The 23558-nt window shown below is 38.8% G+C and overlaps 1 protein-coding gene across 1 annotated transcript; it reads right to left on the reverse strand.

Annotated features, from left to right (window-relative positions):
* Positions 1-439: 439 nt before the first annotated feature.
* Positions 440-22901, reverse strand: LOC104077750 (gamma-tubulin complex component 3-like; the record flags this gene model as incomplete). Its single annotated transcript, XM_009579108.1, has 6 exons — positions 22892-22901; positions 12121-12228; positions 10213-10280; positions 7512-7589; positions 6673-6890; positions 440-612 (listed from the first exon to the last, which is right to left on the reverse strand). Coding segments are annotated over exons 1-6 (655 nt in total), but the record flags the coding sequence as incomplete, so codon positions are not given.
* Positions 22902-23558: the final 657 nt, after the last annotated feature.

The following is a 23558-nucleotide window of genomic DNA, read 5'->3' on the forward strand; positions in this document are numbered from 1 at the left end:
ATTCCAGTACATATTTCCAAGTTTTAAAAGACAGAATCACAAATGGCTGAGTCTATTTTGACAAGTTCTGTTCATTGAGCTCTCTTTCCGCCTTTCTAAAAGCAGTAGCATCTTCTGATCATCAAAAGCGTGATCATTACTCACAAACCACAATCACTTGATTCTGACAAACACTGCAATGAAGTCAGTCTTTTAAGAAGACCAGAACACATTATCAAACCAATCATTGCAAAAAGAAATTAACAACCAGCCAAAGAGATTGTGGCCAAATATACTAGTCTTCCGTATTTGCTTCCATTATTCCATCGAATACATTCTAGCAAAACACTCCTCAAAAAATTTAACATGCTATAAAACTATTTCAAAACCATTAAAAAATAATGGAGGATTTAGATAACAATTGTAAAAAGTTATCTTTAACAAATGCATCTTTGCTCACCACTTGCATCCCCTTCTCGTCTTGACCTTGGCACACCACGGGAGACAGCATTTGAAAAGCCTTTTGAGGTAGTGCTTTGTAAAGAAGGCTGGCTTGCAGTTAGAGTCCATGCGAGACGTGACCCTAATTGTTGACGGAGGCAATCTCCAACGCCTGGGGCTTGATAGGATTGTCTAGAAGGACAAAAGGAAGAAACATCTTTAAAAACTTTGATTCTATACCCACCAGCTGGTTTGGGGTATGCAAATTTTGAAAAATGCTCCAAGCTTGAGTTTGTTTCTTGTGGATGTTTTGTTTGTGTTCTTTTTTTAATAAAGGAACCTTAAAAAAGGGTGCAGAATATACAAGTAATTTATTGCTCCCTATAAACTTACACTTTAAAAAAAAAAACTGTAGAAAAGAAAGGAGGTACGAATTTGACAAATACGATTTCATATCAAAGATAGACTTTGCTCACACTGAACTGTGTAGATATGCTGAAATGGATTAAAAGTGAAGTTAACTATAACAATAATAAACAACAGTCATAACAAACAACAAATATTTAAGTTTTGTTATTACTTGAAACTGTAGTTACATGCCAAAGAACTAAAGGAAAGTAGAGAAAGAGAAAGTTCACTTTCCTGCTACTCTACCATTTAGGATAGTTTGTATCAACTGCCTGAAGATGTGAACAAGGAGGGAGCATCTAGACAAGCTCCAATTTCCCTCCCTCTCAAACTTGTCAAATCTTCTCACAAAAATAGTCTTAAACGTGAAAAATGTTAAGACTAGAAGTTAGCTTTCTGATTATTTCTGTATCATGATGATGAAAAATAAAGTTGAAAATATTTGCAAAGGATTTTTGCTGTTGACCATTCCTCCCCGGTCCCGCAACTGAATGTAAACATTTGGAAGTATACACATATTTAAAAAAAAAAAAAAAAAAAAAAAAAAAAAAAAAAAAGAATTCCACAAAGCTGTGAAAGCACAGTTGCAGGGAGAGATGCAACACAAATGTCCATGTAAAAAAAGCTGAGGAATGCACTTCCTCTCTCAACCACCACATCATAACTCATGGGATGTCACACACGTACTTATATGATTGTAGCTAGTGAACAAGAACACAGCCCGCAAGACAGAGCAACTCTGTTGTGCTTAGCATTTGTAACACCTCAACTAGAGTGAAACACTGAATTTAGGCTGTTACACTTCAAGAAGAATGTACTCTAGAAAGAAAGGGAAACACGTATAAACAGAAGTTCAGGAGGAATGAAACTCACTGGAAGATCTAATTTGGGTTGCCCAGCTCACAGATTACAGGACTAGAGAGAGCAGTGAAATTGCTATGAAATTGAACAGTCTGAACAGGTCAGACCAAGAATATGACAGGAACAGGGTAGGTTCTGCTGATATTTTTAAGCAAGCAGATATACAAAATAACCTCACTGACATACCTTTCTATCCTGTATCAGGATTATATAATGGCTAAGGTTGGAAGGGACCTCTGGAGATCACCTCCTCCAGCTCTCCTGCTCAAAGCAGGCTCAACTAGAGAAGGTTGCCTGGTGCATTGTCCAGTCATGTTTTGAATATTTTCAAGCATGGAGACTACACAACCTCTCTGTGCAACCCCTTCCAATGTTTCACAACATCCCCCCTGCCCCCAAACACACACCTCACCTCACTGTAAAAGAAGTTTTTTCCCTTATGTTTAACTGGGATTCCCAGTCTTACAAGTTTTGCCAATTACGTCTTGTCCTTTCCCTGGGCACTACTGAGAAAAGTCTGGCTCAGTCTTCTCTACTCCCCTGGTTAGGTACAATCCCATGGGTAAGATCCCCTGAGCCTTTTCTTCTCCAGGCTGAACAGTCCCAGCTCTCTCAGCCTCCCCTCATATGTCAGATGCTCCAACCCCTTAATTAGTTTGTGGTTTCTTCTCCAGACTCTCTTCAGTCTTTTTTTGTACTGTAACTGGACCCAGCATTTCAGATGCATCCTCACCAGTACTGGGCAGAGAGGAAGGTTTACCTCCCTCAACCTCCTGGTGATGCTCTTCCTAATGCAGCCCAGGAGGCTGGTGGCCTTCTTTGTCAAAAGGGCCCATTGCTGGCTCCGGGTTCACATCGGGTGCCCACCGACACTCCGGGCCTTTGTTGGCCTTCTTTACCACACATTGCACACTCATGTTCAACTTGGTGTCTACCAGGAACCCCAGGGCCCTTTCTGAAAAGCTGTTTTGCAGCCAGTCAGCCCCCAGTATGTACTGGTGCATAGGGCTATTCCTCCCCAGGTCCAGGGCTTTCTTGAACTTCAGGAGGTTCCTGTCAGCATGTTTCTGGAGCCTAGTGAGGTCCTCCTGACTGGCAGCTGAATCACCTGCTTTATCAACCACTCCTCCCAGTTTTTTATCATCTGCAAAACTGCTGAGGGTGCACCCTGTCTCATAAGGTGGGATGAAGGTGTATAGGATCCAGCTCCTGGGCTATACCAACAGTGACCGGGCTCTAACTGGGCTTTGTGTCACTGATCATAATCCTTTGAGCCTAGCAGGTTGGTCAGTTTTCAGTCCACATCACTGTCACCTTATCTAGTCCATATTTTATTAAGTTTGTCAATAAGGATGTTACAGGTAGACAGCGTCAAAAAATCTTACTAAAGTTGAAATAAACAACATTCACCAGTTTCCCCTTGTCCACCAAGTCAGTCATCTCATGATAGAAAGCTGTAAGATAGGTCAAGCATGTCTTCCCTTTCTTAAGTCTGGACTGACTACTCTTAGCCCCCTTCTTGTCTTTCATGTGTCTGCAAATGCTTTCCATGATTAGATGCTCCTCCATTACCTTGCCAGGTGTTGAGGTGAGGCTAACCAGCCTGTATTTCCCTGGATCCTTCTCCTTGAACAAAGTAGCAACATTTGAGTTCTTCCAGTCCTCAGGAACCTCCTCCAATTGCCACGACTTCAAAGGTTACCAAGAATGGCCTCACAATGACAGTGGCCAGCTTCCTCAGCACTTGTGGATGCACCCCATCAGGTCCCATGGGCCCTGATCATCCTCTGCCAGGGGTAAATTGGGAGCAATGAATATTTTCCCAAGGGTCTCAGCGTCCTGGACTGGTCTTTCCAGCACAGACCAAGGCAAAGAAAGTACCAAGTACCTTGGCCTTTTCCACATCGTCTGTCACCACAGCCCCTGCCCCTTGAGCAGCAGGCCTATGTTTTCCCTAGCCTTCCTTTACTGCTCGTGTACTTGTAGAATTCTTTCTTGTTGCCCTTCATGTCCCTTCACAGATTCAACTCCAGGGGAGTTTGGGCTTCCCCTGCACCCTGGATGCCCGTCTGAACCTTCCCCTACTTCCGTCTTTTGTGCACTTTTTTATGTCCGAGTTTTGTCAGGAGCTACTTGTTCATCCATGCAGGCCTCCTGCCACCTTTGCAGGCAGGGCATCTTCCTGCTTGTCAGGGTGGACCATTCTTGAGCTTGAAGGAGATGATCCTTGAATATCAACCAGCTCTCAGGTCAGGCAGTTGGACCAGATGATCGTTGTAGGTCCCTTCAAACTGAACTACTCTATTCTCTCCTGTACCCCTCTTTTCTCCAGGGGAGTCTCTCATGGGATTCTTCCAAGCAGATCCCAGAAAAGCCCAAGTCTCTGCTGAAGTCCAGGGATGGGATCCTGCTTTTTGCTCTGCTTCTTCCTTTCAGAATCCTGAACTGCACCATCTCATGATCACTGCAGCCAGGGCTGGCCCCAACCTTTGCCTTCCCAACCAGTTCTTCCTTGTCTGTAAAAAAGTCAAGTCCAGCAAAGCACCTCTCCTCATCATCTCCTCAATCACCTGTGTCAGAAAGTTACCATCAGTGCACTTCAGAAACCTTCCAGATTGCTTGCGCCCTGCAGCACTCCCCCTCCAGCAGATATTGTGGTGATTAAATCCCCCCATGAACACAAGGGCCTGCAAATGTAAGGCTTCTTCCAGTTGTCTAAAGACCTCACCTACCTCTTCCTGATAAGGCAGTCTACAGCAGATGCCCACTACAGCATCACCCATGTTGGTCTGCCCTTTAATCCTAACCCATGAAGTCTTATCTGGCACCTCATCTGTCCCTAGGCAAAGCTCCATACATTCTTGCTGCTTTCTCATGTAAACAGCAATTTCCTCGCCTTGCCATCCTAACCTGTCCTTTCCGAAGAGCCTGTATCCACCCTCTACAACACAGCAGTGGTACAAACTATCCCACCATGTTTTTGTGATCCCAATGAGATCATAGCCCTAATACTGCACACAGACCTCTTAAGTCCTCCTGTCTGTTCCCCATGCTGCATGTGTTAGCGTGTAGGCACTCCAACAAAGTTATGCTGATGTCCCAGAAAAGGTGTGAGAGCTTCCCTTATAAGGCTGTCGTCTCCGCGTTCTTCATCTGTGTGCACACACTTGGGTGGACCCCCTTCTGCCCTGCTCTGTTGGTTTCAAGGTCTCTCTTGACCACATCACCCTGCATCTTTTGCTTACTAACCTGGTCTACCACCTCCTCACTCAGTTGTTGGGCATAGTCCTACCACAGTGTTCCTAGCTTTAAAGATATCCTCTACTTGTGCATCCAAGATACACCATACAAACCTAGTACTGACAGTCAAGAAAGTATTTGTATTGTAAAGCACATTAATAACAATAAAATCCAGTTGTGTCAGCACTGGTTATTAGTTCCATAATATGAGTTCTATAAATCATCTCAAATACACTGTATTAAAAAAAAAAAACTTCAACTCAAAATAAAGCTGTGGTACTTCCTGAAAATGCATCTATTCCGATTTTGTGTTTGTTTCGTGACTGTTGGGGGTGGGGAGAAGAATTAAGAGACAAGAATATGGTGTCTTTCTCTTTTCCAATTATGAGAAAGGAAAGAAATTAATAAAAATTTCCATAAATTAGCCTTATATTAGGAATTTGGTCAAATCGTAACCCACGAAGCTCCTGTTAGGACAAAACAACAGGGCTTCGATCATTTCTGCATGCCTTAAGATTATTTTTCTTCCTTTTATTATATTCTCTTGAGTCTTTCTGACATTAACCACAGTTTCTTGAAAAGTGATGTCCCCATTGCTTTTGGACGAAGGCTTCATTTCCAGGCTTTTTCGTTAAAGGCTGAAACGGCTATGCAAATAAGTACAGTCCTCACTTTTCCAAGTTTCTTAACATTCTGTTCACTTTTCCACGCTCAACTTCTATGAAGCAATGTATTTCCAGGTATATATTACAGAATGGCCGTTGAACGTGTTCATAGTCTGTGAGAGGGAGTGGTTCATTCTCCCTCTATAGAACATAGACTCTGTGCAGGGCGTCTCTGTCAGGCTTTGTAGAACGGCAGGGGTAATACAACATGATATCCAATGGCACAAGAATGGCTCAGATTTTGAGCATGTAACTGTCTGTGTTGGCTTATTTAACAAAGTCAATAATCAGGTAATCATCTTATGGCTTACAATGGCCAGCTTTTACTCATCAAAAATCTGAACTATGTGGTATTTGAATGTTTCAGTTCCAAATGTAGATTCACCTTGGTACAAACAGACAATTAAACCACTGCTGAACAGTAGGTGTTCTAGGATTCTTTTTCTAATAGGTAATTTTTTTTAATCAACTGTTGTATAATTTTTTTTTTTTTCCCCCCAAAAAAAACCTCCTGTCCACTCAAGATGCAAGACTGCTCTAGGACAACTGCCAACCTGCTGTGAACATGCTTAAAAGAAAGTCAGACCATGCAAGAAAGGTCACCCACTTGAAAATGGAGGATGTTAAGTCTACTAATCTGACACTGGCTGAGGAATGCTTAGTAAAAGGAACTTGAGTGAGGACTCTAAATCCAAGGTGTTTACAGAAGAAAGACAAAGACTATTTTAAAGGGTTTCAGAGAACTGAGAAATTTGGAAAAGGACTTGGCACTAGAATCCAAAGGATTGGACCCAGTGAAGTATCAGCTGGTCAGCAGATAACTAAGATTAAGTTTAAGAATGAATACACTTGGCCAGCCATTTATGGCTTCATACCGTCCTATGACAGCACTTGATATTCAAACTGTTCAGCTAAGGAACTCAGTTTCTACACACCGACAGAGGCATTTCCAATGGCATACAAACGGGGAGGGTAAGGAAAAAAAAAAGAAAAAAGAAAGAAAGAAAGAAAGAAAGAAAGAGCAGATCATCTCTAATCTTCCCCCAACCTATTTATAAGGTAAAACAGTTTAATTTACCCTGGAAGGAGTGATTGCGGAGTTGGCGTTGGCCCATTCAGGGCATACAGGCTGATGCTGCTGATTCCACTGCTCCCCATGCTGCCAGAACTCTGGGCAGACTGAGCACTGCGGTCTTGGTAATTCAACGGAAGGCTTTGAGGCCTGGCATAGTAATAAGGGGTTGAGTGAGCATCCCGTGGCAATGCTTGAGCAAAAAGTGTGGCATAACTTGATACCTAAAAAGGGGAGGATTTGAAAAGGGAGGAGTAAAAAGAAAAGATTTGTGAGTTGCTTTAAGTCATGTCTTTAGTTAACAGGAGTGTAATATTCAAGGACGCAAAAAATAACTGAAGGCCATGTTTATGCAAAGAAAAATTTATTGTTAGAATTATAATGACAAAAAAGCAAGTCCCTCACAGTGAGCAAAAGTACTTTTAGCAATATATTTTTGCCTGCGAATTATCACTAGCAATAGCTGCAAAAAGCACTTCGGTGCTAGCAGAGCTGCAACCAAAGGAGAAATTTTGCTCTCCCTACTCCATTTCAAACTCACTAGCACGTGAGCAGACATTACACCGCCAAGCAGAAAGCAAACAAAAAAATCGCCCATTTAATAAAGTCACAACTTCAGCTACAAATGTTGGACAGCTCATGTTTTTACATTTACTTAGTATAAAAAAATTAGACAGAAAAAAATTGCAGATACTTGTGTCAAGCATGTTCTTCCTTTCAGCCTCGCACACAAACACCACAAACACAACCTGAGGTGTTGGATAAGTCTGGATAGTGATTCTTAATGACATCTAAGTGACACACATTTATTGTTTCTCAGAAGTAACAAAGGTCTCCTTACTTACCTTGTTAGACTGCTTACGTGGATCTTCACTAAGGCTAAGCAGGAGGTAGAGTATTGACCATTTGTTTTTCAAAATGCCCTTTAAAAAAAGATGAAAACGAACAGAAATGAGTTTACCTCTTGATAACAATGGATTTTTTTTTAAATTATCCAGCCTACTAACATGTACACATACAAATCAATCTTCCACACAAATAAGACCAACTCAGAGCCATGTTCTTGAGTAAACTGGGAATGTGCACTAGAGCCTCTGTATTGCTAATTTTATGAATTTTCTCCACTGTGTTCAAATCATGAACTCTCAGCTGCTCTGAGATCAGCAAATACACTCAATTTAAAATTCATAGCTACTAAGAAAGAGGTTTATACAGAGTTGAACTTTTACCAGCATTCCCACACACTCTCACCATTTAAGACATCTCAGATGCAGATGCTACTCTAACCCAAAGGTGAAGAAGAAAAACTCTTGGCACAATTTTAAGTAAAGAACTGTCTTTTCTCCACTTTCCCCTTCACTCTCCTTTACAGGGAGGCTTCAAAAGTTTGATGCTTCAATTTCTATTACTTTAAATGCCATTTAAGAAAGCTACCAAAATTTTCACAGCTTAAGATAGAGACATTGTTAACATGAAACTTGAGGAATATGCAATATAGTCTCTAGCAAACAGACAAATAGACAGATACATATAGACTGTTAGAATAACACTCTCAGAAGCTTTGGATTTCAGCAGAAGACAGAACAATGCTAAAGCCCAACCTACAAAAAGAACGCTTTGAAGAGAAGATTTATGGAAATATTAAAATGTTTTCTTTTAGATACACATGTTTCTAGATATGTTACTCCGTAGTTTTGTGACACTAACGCTTGCACCTGAATTGATCAGAGACATAGAACATTATAATGGACATTAAGTAGTGCAGTAAGTCAAAGAAACTCATGCAAGTTCCCTCACAATATTGATCAGGCTATGGTCTGGAATACTAAGCAATGTTGAATATAAAGGAAACTTTAGTCATACCAAGATTCAACAAAGACTCCATCCCTTATGAAGCAATGTAATTCAGTGCTATCAGTCTTGCAAAAAGCACTTTCAAGGTCACTTTGAAATTCTCTTTTTTAAACACATTTTCATTCTCACCTTTTTTAATTTTTCCTGTTTCTCTGCAAATTATGCATTTTGTGTGCATGTTACATAGTATAAGATGTTTAGCCATAGAACAGTTATTTCTTCAGGACAGAGCCCACTAACCAAACCTACTGAAGCTCTATATAGTTATGTAAGAGTCGAAGGAGACATTCTATATTATTATGTAAAGAAGTCTATTATCTTCTGCTTTGATCTCAACAAGCAAAAAGTAGAGGTATTGCAAATAATTAATCCAGCAACTCATTAACAACTGGTGAAGAAGGAGTAGCAACATTACTGCTTCTTCTACTGACCAGAACAGAATAAGTCTAAGTGCCTCAAGAAGCATGGTTTGCTCAACTGGCAAGCTGCCACTAAAATAAGCACTGACCTGCTTTTCTCTTTAGAGTAATGGGTGAAATGAAGTTAAAACAGATTCACACAAGCTTTTTTCTTTCTCCTAGTTGCTTTCAAGAGAATTGCTGGAGGAAGAAAAAGCCTCATTGATTCAGAAAACGCATATTCCTTCTGTGCCCTTCCCTAAGCTCATGGGGAAAACAAATGATTGTCCACCATTAGTAATAAACCTAACAGCAGATTGAATAATAATTGGTAGAGTGAATTTTAAAGAAGGCAGTATTCAGATGATACCATTTCATGTACACAAGATGCTAGCACAGAAAAAAAAAAAAAGACAGGTTAGAAGAATCTCAAACATTTGAGCAGGCAGCAAAACATGAGGACATAGCTGATGTAAGCTTGTATTACATTCGAAAGAATCTCCACACTGATATGAACACCGACAAGGCATTCTGTTTCAAAGTTTACAGCCATCATGCTCTGCAGCTATGTTGCTTGCCAAATGCAATGATATGGCAACATAGTACATAAGCTACAGAAGCACGTTACAGAAAACCTGTATTAAAAGAGCCAGATCACATAGTGTAATACATGCAAGAAGAGGCTGAAACCAATGACTGAAGTCATCGGAACAGCTGTGTGCAAACCAGCGACACTTGCTTCACTGTACAGACCAATGCAAACAATACACAAACCCACAGGGTAAGGAAAACAGGAAGAGTTACAGAGTAACTTAAGCTCCAAGCACTAACAAACTCGTGAGTAAGTATGGATGAGGGGAGGGGCAGAACTGAGTTCTGAGTAGTCATACTCTCCACAGAATCACTTTTTTGTCATCTTAAAATCTTAGTATTATCCTGTAGAACTCAGCCATGATCTATACATAAATTCATGAATAAAAAGCAGAAGAACAGAGAAAAACATTTCTCCTAAACACAAAGAGCAAAATAAGGACAAATCTTCTGTTATATAGAAAACATCATCTTTTACATTAACTGATTTTTGTTGTCAAAAATCAGGTACGTGCAAATGACAACTGGGAATCTTATTTTATAACTCCACAACTTTCCGGGGCAACCTGTTCCAGTATTCAACCATCCTCTCAGGAAAAATACTGTTAATGACCCAAGCACTCTCCAAAACAACTCTATGATGTCAGAAAGATGCATATGTGTGCTTCCAGTTTCTTTACTCTTTATACATTTATTACACTACCTGTGAACTGAGTTTTCTGTAGAGTTCTGAAAACAAAGCAGCATCTGCTTCCCTTCTTTGTCGCACAACTATTAAAAAAAAGCAATATAGATTAAAAAATTGAAAGAAGTATAATATTCATGTCTGAAATTAGGTATTTGTGGTAGATCAGAAAGCATAATGATGCTTAACTGTTTCACTCTATTTACTCATACAGCTTTCTCTGTTTTCATGTTATCTGCATTAGAGCCCTGAAAATTCTTGCATCAGAAGTGATGCAATGTAAGTACCTGTTTTTTCTTAGAGCAATAAAATAAGTGCCCTTTTAAAGTCTAGTCTGCCATTCTGTAGGTTTAGGAAATTAAAACATAATTGAAAGCAGATATGGGTTAAAGAATGCTATAAAGCCCCTCACAAAACTAAGTGTAATTGTTCCTATTTTAGGCAATAAAAGCAAGAAACAAAAGTAGTAATGCCACTTGATCAAAGTCAAGCAGAATTCCACAGTCACACAACTTTTATATATTAAGAAAAACAACAGTCTCAATCACTGCCAGTTACATAACAGAAGTCTTTGCTCAGAGGAAAAACATCTTCAAGCTTTAAGATGTCTTCAGAAAAGCCATGCTACATCAGAAAGAGCCATGTTTTTTAAAAAAAAAAAAAGATAAACCAAAAACATCTGAAGAAACCTTAATAATAAAAAATCGCTGTTAAATGTTAGAAATGTTAATTAGCATCAAAAGCCACTGCTAAGTACATTTTGCCAAATAAGTGACTTCCTGCACGGTAACTCCAAAATAAATGTAAAGTTAGAAGGATATATCCAGTTACTTGTTACATGACCACTAACATCAGCCTACAAGCTGAAGTTGGGGAGAAGGAAGATGAGGGAGATAGCCCTCTTCAAAACTCCTGGCAATAGGCCCAAAGAATATATGCTGTACTGGCTACTACTAGCCAAAGCACATAGAAACTCACGCAGAAAGTCTATACTCTAGAATACAGTGTTTTGGAGTTGCATCAGAGAAATTCTGATGGGCTTATCTGCCTACCAGCAACTCATGAAAGCTCTGCGTCAGCAAGAAATACACACGTACTTTAAAACAGTTACAACTACTGACTTCAGTCACCCTAATTCAATCTCCCTGACTGAATATTCAAAGCTCAAATATGAAGCTTTAATTTAATTAGCATACTTCAAGAAATTGTTTCTGGACAGTCTACTGTAGAGCACATAATCTGCTGAAAGCAGTATTTGGCTTTTCAAGAAGAATGCATCACATCCCCATTGGATTCACACAGTGCAACACTTGACTCAGAGCAACACAGAGCACAATGGAACGTAACTGCAACATAACTTACGCTGTCACAGCCTAATGTTTTGGTTTTGAGAAGGTGGTTGCAGATAAACTTGTAGAGAAACTGAAGGCAAGAAATATCAGGTAAGTCACATAAACAATTCCATCAGTTCCCAGGATGCTCATTCGGCAAGTTTCACACACATGCTCATGAAGTTAACTATGCCAAAGTGTAACATTTCTGAAGTGCACATCACAAAAATATCAGTCTTCTAAAAAGAACCATGAATTCATAAAGTCTGAGTATTATTAAAGTGAAAGGAGTGCAATATTGACTGTTCTTTATTTTCATAGTGGCTAAGACATGAAGTAAATGCCAGCAAGAGAAGTCTAAGCTGAGCATTCAGAAAAATCTGAGCTGTGTATACAAATAGCCACTCAGAGCATACTAACTGGGGAATTAATGGAATTTCCATCATGAGATTTTCAGGGGGTGAGCATTAATAACAAATTAGATAACCATCTGTGAGACAGAGTTGTCCCATTTTCAGAGGAACAAACAGATCAGATAAACTTCCTGAAGAACTTCCATTCCTATTTCTAAGAAAAAACCCAAAGATGCACTTACGTTCTTTCTTGATTTTCTCTGCCACAAGAAATTCATCCCGTTCAACGGTGGGAGCAAAGTTGCTTCCAATAACTCTCACTGCATACTGAAACTGCTGGGCTGCATCAGCTGAAAGAAAAAAAGAAAACTCTCTCAGTCAAGCACAGTGTTAAAGTTCTATTAACATAAATAAATAAACTTGAGATTGTATTGCTACAGCTGAATCCAGCATAAATGTACCTGGCTTAGATCAGATAATGTTACACTATAATCCTTAGACACACTTCTAACCAGAGGGCACCAAAACTGGATTATCCTACCTGTGGATCTTTACTCAGATATCCACAACAATGGTTTTACCAGTTTGCATGTTGTTTTCAGTTGTTTTGTTTTGTTTTGTTTTTAAACCAGTTTACATGGTTTCACCACTTAGGATCAAAGCTAGCTCAGAGATATTGGCATCACATTCCAATGCATAATATAGATACTAATGGACAGGTCACAAGCCAGTAACTTCCCTTCACTGCTCCTTCATCATGCAATAACTCTGTTTTTAATATTATTGCTGAACAGTATTGTTTTAGTGCAAGAATCTCGGCTTTTTGGGAAGATTAATAGTCTAGTTACACTGAGATAGGGCCAGCTCAGTATTAATGCCTCTACAGCATAGTAACGTTCCCGTTTATTGACCTGAAAAAAATCAATCAAATTATAACCCTACAGACATGTCAAGTGCCCCTACAAAACATCGGATAAATTTATACTCCTCTTAATGAATAACTGTAATAAAATGAGATGAAAGGAACATAAGAAAAAGTAAGTGTAAATGCATGGTGTCAGCTACTTGAATCCTTACACTTCCCGACTTCAGGGGAAAAAAAAAAAATCATCTAAGCAATTCTGCGTATTAAATCTGTTTTGTATATAACAATTTTGTGTGCAAATGCATCAGACTCCTCATGTGTTTTATTTAGTCAGTTAAGCAGTCAACTTTCAGAGAAAATCATAGAGTAATGTGGCAATGGTTCAGCCAAGGAAAAAGAAAGGATGCTGGCCTGGACAAATATGTACAAAAGGAACAGAAAAATGGAATAGGGTAAAGGTCCACTAGAAGCAGAGATATTTTAAACGTTGAATCAGCTCTTAAATTAACTAATATTGACAATTGAAAAAAATCACCCGGGAGATACTAGGAGTCAATTACTGATTAAACGCATGAAAAGCTCCAGAAATTTATGGAAAGAAGGAATTTGAAGTCAGAATGTGCTACATTCTTTTTGAATGCCCATTTTTTACTGTCTTGTGATATAAATGCCACCCACTGGTCCTAATCTACTAGAATACAACTGTAGACCAGCAAACATTAACCAGTTCACAAAAAGCAGTATTTCACACAATCAGCAAAAAAATCTGCTCAGATAGAATCATTAATATTTAACAATATTTGACAATATTGGACTACAAAAGAAGCAAGGGTATCATTCTACTTTCAGGGAAGAAAACGTCAATATCCAGACTACCATAAGGTCACAAATCTGCATGAATTAAATGCCTCACAGAAAGAATAGTTCTACTGTTAGACTAAGCAACCCCTCGTTTGCAGTAAGGACTTAAAAATACACATATAAAATAATATAATAGTTCAGCTATTGACAGCTTAAACTGAACTGATGAACCAGGTCGGAAGAGTAAGTATGAGGAAGTAATTCTGAGTAATTCTTAAGTATAATGCATGTCATCACAGAACAACTCAAAATTCCCGAAAGTATTCTGAAAGGCCAATTAAAGTCAATTAAATTGGCACCAAGTTATCCCAAACAACAGTAAGAATTTTGTCATTTGTTAATTCCTCAACTGTATACCTAGCAGCAGTTAGGCAAGAGCTAGGTTTTTCTAGTCATTCTTACATATTTTTGGCGTGTTGCTATAGTGACTTATCATGGGCTACAAATTAAAAATAAAATTGCTACAAGAGTTCCAGGCAAGCATTTTGGATGAACTAAAGTCAGGAGAAGGATCAAGGGTTGATACCAAAGTACTTTTTCAGTTAGGACATGTATCTAGATTAAATAACGAACTCCCTCACTGATTATCCACTAAAAAGCAAGAGAGAACGATCTCCAGTAAACTAGTTTAATACAAATTATAGAAAAATATAAAAAGAAAGAAGCAATTAAAAAAAAACCATAAATAAACGTAGCCTTAAAAAACAAAACAACAAACACACAGACACACACACCCCAACCGCAACAAAGGCATAAGAACTTCCCCTTACAGTTCCTCCTCGCTCCTCAGATGCATTACCCTGATTTTCTAAGGAAAATTAACTTCTATGTCCACCTGCACCACCTTATCCCTTAGGGATTGCCCTTTACTTTTTCTTTAAAAAAAAAAAAAAAAAAAATCACACACACAACAAATTTGATAGAGGTCTGAGGGATATCAAGTTAAACAGCTTTCATAGAAACTGGGAACTGGTAGAACAAACATCCAAACAGCTCTCCCTCAGGGAGAGATTGCAGGGAAAGCTCAGTGGTTAAGTATTCCCTCGTCTGCCTGCACAGAATTAGCAGTATCAGGTACTGCATCCTGCCCGGACCGCAGCCAGCAAGCACGAAGGAACAGAGACCTGGAGGATGAGGGAAGAGGGATTTCTGAACAGAGCTACAGGGAATGAAAGTACAAGCTGGCAGTATTGCAGCTGAGGAATGCAGGGGGTTTACTGAAGAGAAGACTTGTGACACAAATCCACAGGAAATAAAGACTTATTTAACTTTACTGAATGAACTTGTTTCCTATACATTTATGATCTTGCAGTATATCACAGTATGTTTATCTTAATAGCGTTGAATAAGAAAATACGTAGCTGATTTTAAAAAAATAATTCTGCTGTGTCTGGACAATTGAGCATTATTCATTCAGCTGCTTCTGCTAATGTTTCAGTATACGCTATGATTTATACTGTGATTATCAGTAAGCTTAATGCTTGGGAAAAAAAAAATTAAAAATCAGAGCATTACATTTTATTTATTTACACTGAATGACAATGCACAGTTTTTCCATGTAAGCAATGCTGTACTTACTGTGTTTATTCACTTTTTAAAAATTCTTTGGTTTCTGAACAAAATGTTTCAAATCAGTGTTTCAAAAAGATTTAAGTGCTATGTTTCCTCTCTGTTGTTCCCTGTGGTTTTGGGGGTTTAGATTAAATTCAAGTGAACCAAGATCAACACAATGAGAAATCAAGTGGGCTTACTGTCTTTAGTCACCTGATGAGATAATTACAAAATCCATCAAAGATACATACGAAGTCTCCAGAGACTCTCTGGAATTTAATTTCTCCAGAAGAATTGACTCAGAAAGACATCTATATATTGCCACAAGTTTGGGTGGGATTTTTTTGGTTGATGATGTTGGAATAGGGATTTACCTCAAAACAATAGCAGAAAATCATGGACTTTGCCATTTGTGTGTTCTCCAATCTGCCTCTGACACTAGCGCTTTTAAAAGGCCACCTATGCTTCTAGTTCTGTGGTACAAGGGAATATTGAAGGCAAGACTGAGAGAGAGAGAAACACATGTGAAAGTTTCTGGACAGAAACCTTGACGATTTAAACATAAGTCCTCAATCTAATAAAAAACACAACAGATACATTATTAATAGTAAGTAGCAGGGGTTTTTCCTGTAATGGGGAAGTTTTAAGAAAGGTATATAACCTTCTATAATAACCTTCTGTTTCAACACCAACCATAGCAAGACTAGTTAAAGCACAGAAACTTAGTATAGTCTTTTCCATACTGCCCCAACAAGGCATCTGAGAAAGATCTCCAGTTGAAAAACTACAATCCCATCAAAAAATTCTGATTATTAAACCTGTTACACTACTAACGATATGGAACAAATATAACTGCTCTTTACACATACAGATTTGCACTGGCAATTCAACAGCATCGTAGCAAGACTGTTTTTATATTGGATTTTATTCAGATTTTCATGTTTTATTCATATCAAGTCCAGCTTCTCTTTTACAAACAAAACTCCCTGCTGTGGGAGTTTCTTCATCAGATTATTTCTTATAAGCCTGTAAAATAACCTCAGTACCTAAAGTGATCAAACATAACTTAATACGGATATCTATCAGTAAAATAAAGATTCACATAGTTTATAACTAATAGACGTATTTAATTGCTTCCCTCCTCAAAGAACAGCCAATATGACAGCAGACAGGCTTAAAATACACAGCTATGTATGTGTACATCCTTCTTCATCAAGAAGTGATTATGGCATGAATCTATTATGTAACAGCAAGCTCAACATATCTGACGCATGAAATCGATGCAGCTGTTTGTGGGGTAAGGGGGGAAAACAACACTGATCATTACCTGTTGTCCAGAGTCTGATCAGTGCAGTGAATGCAGATAATGACAGCCACTCCTCCTCAGACTACACCCCTTAAGTAATACACACATACATATGCAATTAATGATACTGATAAGCAGCCATACAGCTAAACAAAAAAATAGCACTTGCGAGTCACCAAAAAAAAAAAAAGTAAAACTCTCTCCTTTGAGCACAGCTATCTATCAAGAATTCAAAGATTTCTACTCCACCCAGCCATTCAAACTTTCCTACAAACAATGTAGTATTAAAACTGAACTGCTTCAAAAGGCAGATAACAGCATTTTAAAGCTGCAGAAAATACAAGTGTAGCACATGCAAAAAATATAGAAGCAATGCACAGGAAGAATTTGGTTGTAAAGAAAGCAAGGAGAAATAGGACAAAAGATGAAGTTTAAAGGAAAAGTTTAAGAGACAAAGAGACAATTGGCCAATGTACTTCCAAGAAGCTAGTATTTCAGAGGAAATGATGAAATTCAGCGAGTCTTTTGCCAAAAAGAAGCTTCTAACATTACCTATAATTTTAAGGAAGTGAACTGAAATTCACTTTACAGTCTTATACATTTCTTTCAACACGTCAGCTATGGGTCTATTGAAGTTTCCAGAGGAAAAAAAAAAACGTCCTGAAAACCTAAGTACCTATTGAAACCCCGCTTCCAAACATTAACATATCGTCTTCTTTCTAGGAAACAAGGTTTCTCACAATCACATTTGGTTATTTCAATTTGTCTGTAAGCATAATTTCTAAACTATAGGACAATTCTAAAGAGAGCTTATCTAAACCAAACAGTAATCTTTTTCTTGAAAGACTTCAGAGATTAGCAAACTCTCTTCACTATCTCTTCTTCCAGTCAGCTGTCTATCATCCCAGACAACAGTTTTGCTTAAATGCAGATGCAAAATTATTGTAGAACAATCACGCTCTAAACTGTGTTCAATGCTCTATGCCTGGCACTGACTGGCTAACAACTATTGCTGCAAAGTACTCAGATATAGATGCTGCCATCTAACACATGCTGAAGAAAAAAAAAACAAACATCTTTCCTGTAACAAAGCATTTGCTAAACACCTAATGTGCTACTGTTGCAAAACTAAGCCTGGAAGAAAAGCTGTAAAACTTGAGAACCTTCTCACATATACCGTGAGCAGATACTGAGTTTATCAATACAGTAATACTGCTGTATCTTCTCTCTTTTAACTACATCAACAGTTCTACATCGGTATGAATTATTAGTGGGGGAAAAAAAGCAATTGCATCGATATGATTTCATATACTGATAAACTAAAATATACTGATAAACTAAAATACTAGTCTAGAAGGCCACTAGTGTTACTATTTTGTTTTTTAAGAGAATCTACACACATGGTAAGCAAAAATACTTGTTTCTCTACAAAACATTGTGTTTGAGAAATGTAATTTTAGGACCAGCCCAGTTTGAAGCATTGCTGAAAAAATTAATTTTTCATCAGTCTTCTGTTTAGCCAACCATCTTAAACTTCTCTGTTGTAAGTTCATTTCTTTCAGAAGGAAAAATAACAATAAAAACAAATTATAAAATGTAAACGTAAAAATATTCTGCAAGTTTTTGTTTGAAGCATTTTAAGTTTATTCTTAACTAACCATCTTTCCAGTCCCCACACTCCTCTCCTACAAAGGCAAAAAACCAACAAACCCACAAAATAAAACCCAAACCACACACACTCTCATGCCTTATTTAGAAATTGTCCACAAACTTTGAAGCACTGCACAGGAAACATAACTATTCTTTAATTCTCTTAATATTGCTGGCTTTTATTGTATTGTCAGTAAACTGTTTTATTTGAGGAATGTCCCACTGGACTACAAGCAACTTGGCCACATAACCTTCTCAGAACTTTCCCCTCACTGTGAATTTTTACCTAACTTGTCAACTTGCATTTGCTTCTGTTATTAGCATAGGTAAAAAGTCCTCCATACCACCTTTTGAATGAACTCTATGCTTTCCCCTCACATGAAAATTTAAGATTTATTTCAATATTCAGAGCTTTAAAAAAAAAAAAAAAAATTTTTAAAAGCCCCAAACTCCACACATACAACAATAACAAAACCCCCACTGAGATTACAGAGATTAAATTATTAGGGCCATATTACGGACTTCAGGTAGCAAACTACTCTCTGAAGACTGAAATACTTCTAGAGCATGCGTACCTCCAGAAGCACTTTGGCACACAAAAATCTTTTTAGGATTCAAAACCAAATAGATGTAGCTTGAATATTTACAGCAATACCATTTGATTCAATGGGAGGCACTTCTTAGTCATTGCAACTGACAAGCTTGTACAGCAGTCTACAAAGTCTCTGACTAAGATTGCCAGGAGGTTTGTGAAAGACAGCTAAGGACAAGAAGCTTTTTGTCAGAAGGATTAAATTCACTGTCCGAAGAGAGGCATGCAACCCTGTGTAACTGCTGGAGACCACAAATAAGGGAAAAAAAAAAGACAGAAATTACTGCATAGGCAGGCAAGCTCTCTGCAAGATCAGGTATGAGTGTAAAAGTGAGGTGGACAGCCTGGTTAAACACAGAAAGATTCATAATGCAAAACTAGTATGCTAGTTCTTAGACACTGTGAGGACATGAGGAAGAAAGAGGCCGGCAATGGCTCCAACTGCAGAGCGCAGAGATCCCCAACTAACCGCAGTGAGTGACTGCAGAGACATAGCACCATGGGAAGCTAGCTTTAAGCTCTTAGTTGAGAACTGGCTAAAGCACAGGAACAGAGAGCTTTCAAACCTTAGTTCTACCAAAAAAAAGTTGAGGTAGACTTTTTTTTAAAATTTTAAATAGAGTTCTTCCATGTAACTCAGCAGACCTTGTAATGATTTTCTCAGAAGCAGAGCTGTTTGCAAAAATAACGTAACTAGGCCTATGCAGCTGACTGATTTTGGAAACTAAGCAAGCCATTTACTTAGTGGATGGTCTCAAAAAAGTGGGAAGAGAGAGAAAGGATAGCTCCACCACTGGGAGCCTCTGCCGTCACATTCCATCATAGCGCAAATTCACTGCAACATAAATCTTTTACAAGTGGGGAAGGCGGAGGCCTTCTAAGGCCATCACGGGCAGAAGCAAAAGAATCCCCAGCAGACAACAGGCTCCATCAGGCTTACGGAGGACTTCAGGCATGGGATCGCAGAATGTAAACACGGATGCAGAGTAAGACCACTCACCCCACATTAGCTGTAAGTGCACTATTATGATACAGACATTATATAAATGGAATCCTTCAGCTCCTTCTGAAGCCATAGCTTCTCCGCAAACATAATAAAACACAAGTGCTGAGAAGGAACATAGCCAAGTAGATCAAACCTTCTGAAGTACAAACTCAGGGAACGTACAGGCAGGAAGAACCACTAGATCACTGAATCTCAACTCTCCTATTATTTATACATTACATTTCACCCAATTACCTCATTACCTTGTATTTCACTAAAGCACTTATTCCAGGAAGGTATCAAAAGCTAGGATTTAAAGACATTCACAGCAGGATAACTATACAAATGGTTAAAGATGGCTGTTTGTACCTAGCTTCAGCTTCTTGTTACTAATTCTTATGAGAAATTTCTCTAATTAATTTAAAAATCTCTTAAGGAGCTAAGCTTTTTTCCCCCTAAACTCTTTGGAAATAATTGAGCATTATAAATCACTTATCAAAGACTAAACTGGTAATACTTGTATGGTCTTCTTCAAAAAAGAGAACGTGTATACAAACCAGCCTAACTGCATCAATAGACAAGGAGAGGGGAAGCTGCATGTAGACCACTAATCACACACAAATACCATACTTCAAACTTATCCGGTGCTGAAAGGAAATTAGACTTACAAGTCTGAAAAACAGCGAGATGCTAAATAACTTGTCTGGTGGTTGCCCTATCACCTAGGGATACGTGCATCACACCTCAATACAAAGGATGCCATACACACCTCTCATGACCGGGATTTCTTCCACAAAGACTTTTTGATTTAACAGTCTCTACGAGCTTTATATGAATAGCTGAGTTGATGACAAACTAACACATATACTACAATTGACCGTAGACTTCTTTCAAGAGAAGTCTTACATTAGAAGGGCGAGTCTTCAGTGCTAGAGTTCCTTATAGAACAAAAATAAAAAGCAGGGTAAGGATGGGCTTCCTGTCACATGCATAAAAATATGGGTGATAATATACGTGGCAGACAACCTACACTAATTTTTTAAAGTTGTTACTTCAAAGAACTCCTCAGTTAACCTACAAGTGAACAGTTGGAGTGAACTACAGATTGCACGCAGCAGCTTACCATGATTATGGGCAAAGTTTCCTCTTTCATTAGTCACACACATGCAAGAGAGATTTTAGTTACATGAGTAGAATCCCAGTGTACAGGAATAGGTTGAACACTTATTTTAAAAAAATAATAAAAATTAGAGTTCTCTTCCTTTTTTTTTTTTTTCTTTTGTTACATGTACTGCTTGCAAACAAACTTACTACTCCAGCCAGAAGAGAGGGAGATGTATAGAAACTATGATTTCAAAAAGAAGGCTAGATCCAAAGTCAGTAGAAGTGAGCCACCTCTCTTCAATCCTCATACATCATACTATGATTGATAAACGCAGTCTCTTCTGTTTCTATTCTAATGCTCTGTTTAAGTTTTATAAGTATCACAGACATAGATAAGATACTCAATACCAAGAAAAAAGCTTAGATTAAGTTTAGATCACAGCTCCTTTCAAATCTACAAAAGAGAGTCATGAAGAAAACAGAGGCCTCCACTACTCCAATAAAGCAACCCAAATTATTTTCCAATTTTTTTTTTCTTTTTTTTTTTTTTCTTTTTTCTTTTTGGGAGCAGACCTAGCACAATAATTTGAGATTTCTGTTAGTGAAAAGTTTGAAGTGTTCTTAAACAAGAACATGTATCAATTGTATTAGAAAAAAATTCCAAATGTCAGAAGTGAGTTATACTTTAAAAGTATAGATCTCTAAAGGGTGTCTAAAAGCAGAGCTAAAATAGCACCTTAGAATTGTAGGCTGATGTGAAATACCCTTTAATATACAATTAAACAGTTGCTAAAAGAAACATGTAGTTACATAAGAATACAGTAGGTATTAAACTGTTTAGAAGCAAACACTGATTTGGGGGAGGTAGGAGAAGAGTAGAAACTTGCCACATCCTGCTAAAATCTCAATCAGAAATTCTTGTCACAGAACTATTACAGATTGACAATTCTAGAAATGGGAAATTTATGGCATTGCAGAAGACTTAAACATGCAATAGAGAGGGAAAGGATTTTGGAAAAACAAAATAAAACCTACAGCAATCAACAGCTTTAAGCATGTTTCTGTGAAGGGGTCCCTACTCAACATTTCAGTGAAGACAAGGAGATCAACTTCTTCCCAACTCTTTCAAGTTTCTCAGATGAATCACAGAATAGTTTGGGCCAGAAGGGACCATCATGGATCATCCAGTCCAACCTCCCTGCCATGGGCAGGGACATCTTCAACTAGATCAGCTTGCTCAAAGCCCCATCCAACCTCACCTTGAACACTTCCAATGATGGGGCATCCACAACTTCACTGGACAACCTGTTCCAGTGTCTCGCCACCCTAATCATAAAAAAGATTCTTCCTTATGTCCAACCTAAATCTACCTTCCTTCTGTTTAAAATAGTTGTCCCTTGTCCTGTCACTGCAGGCCCTGGTAAAAAGTCTCTCTCCATCTTTCTTATAAGCCATCAAGTACCGAAAGGCTGCAATAAGGTCTCCCCAGAGCCTTCTCTTCTCCAGGCTGAACAATCCCAACTCTCTCAGTTTTTCTTCATAGCAGAGATGTTCCAGCCTTCTGACCGTTTTTATGGCCCTCCTCTGGACCCACTCTAACATGTCCATGTCTGACTTGTACTGGGGGCCCCAGAGCTGGATGCACTGCCAAGAGTGGAACAGAGGGGGAGAATCAACCTGCTGGCCACACTTCTTTTCACGCAGCCCAGGATATGATTGGCTTTCTGGGCTGCAAGTGCACATTGATGGCTAATGTCCAATTTTTCATCTACCGGTACCCCCAAGTCCTTCTCTGCAGGGCCGCTCTCAATCCATTCATCCCCCAGTCAGTACTGATAACAGGCACTGCCCCGACCCAGGTGTAAGTCCTTGCACTTTGCCTTGTTGAACTTCATGAAGTTCACATTGGCCCACTCCTCAAGCCTGTCAAGGTCCCTCTGGATGGCATCCCTTCCTTCAAGCGTATCAGCTTCATCGCTCAGCTTGGTGTCATCCGCAAACTTGCTGAGGGTGTACTCAATCCCACTGTCTAGGTCATTAACAAAGATATTGGCCAGCATCAGTCCCAATACAGACCCCTGAGGGACACCACTTGTTACCGATCTCCATTTCGACATTGACTGCAACTCTTTGGATGTGGCCACCCAGCCAGTTCCTTATCCATTGAATAGTCCATCCATCAAACCTGTATCTTTCCAATTTAGAGACAAGGATCTTGTGTGGGGCTGTGAGGTGCTGTCTCCAATAGGTGGAAACAGAAAGTTTGAGAGGGAGACAAAACAAGTATACTTACACCTTGTTACTCATTTTCTAGACTTCTAAGATAGGAGTAATTAACTTATAGACCATGTTTTAGTCAGTTTGAACCCAATTCTTTACAACAGGTCGATACTCAAAGTTATTAGTTACTGTCGCAGAAATACCTAAAGGTAACCAGGAGAGACTTGTCAGAAGAGAGTGGCATGGAGGGAGGAAAGAACACATAAAAGACTTAACAACTACTACTAATAAGGAAGAAAGCTATCTCTCATACAAGAAAATAGATATAACAAAAGCTATGGCATGAATTTGTCTGGTGAGCAATGCTTATAAACACAGCAACTTAAAAAGGAGACTTAGCAGATGCACCTCTTCCTTTCCACCCTCCAACTGCTTACGACAAACAGAGCTTTTGCCTTGATTGCAACAGACAGAAACTTACGCAAACAGGCAAGAGATGCATTCCCTTGCTGGAGGATCACAGCAGCATCAAGATGTAGAGGACCC

The sequence above is a fragment of the Fulmarus glacialis genome, unplaced genomic scaffold (genome assembly GCF_000690835.1).
Source record: "Fulmarus glacialis isolate BGI_N327 unplaced genomic scaffold, ASM69083v1 scaffold836, whole genome shotgun sequence".
Lineage (NCBI taxonomy): Eukaryota > Metazoa > Chordata > Aves > Procellariiformes > Procellariidae > Fulmarus > Fulmarus glacialis.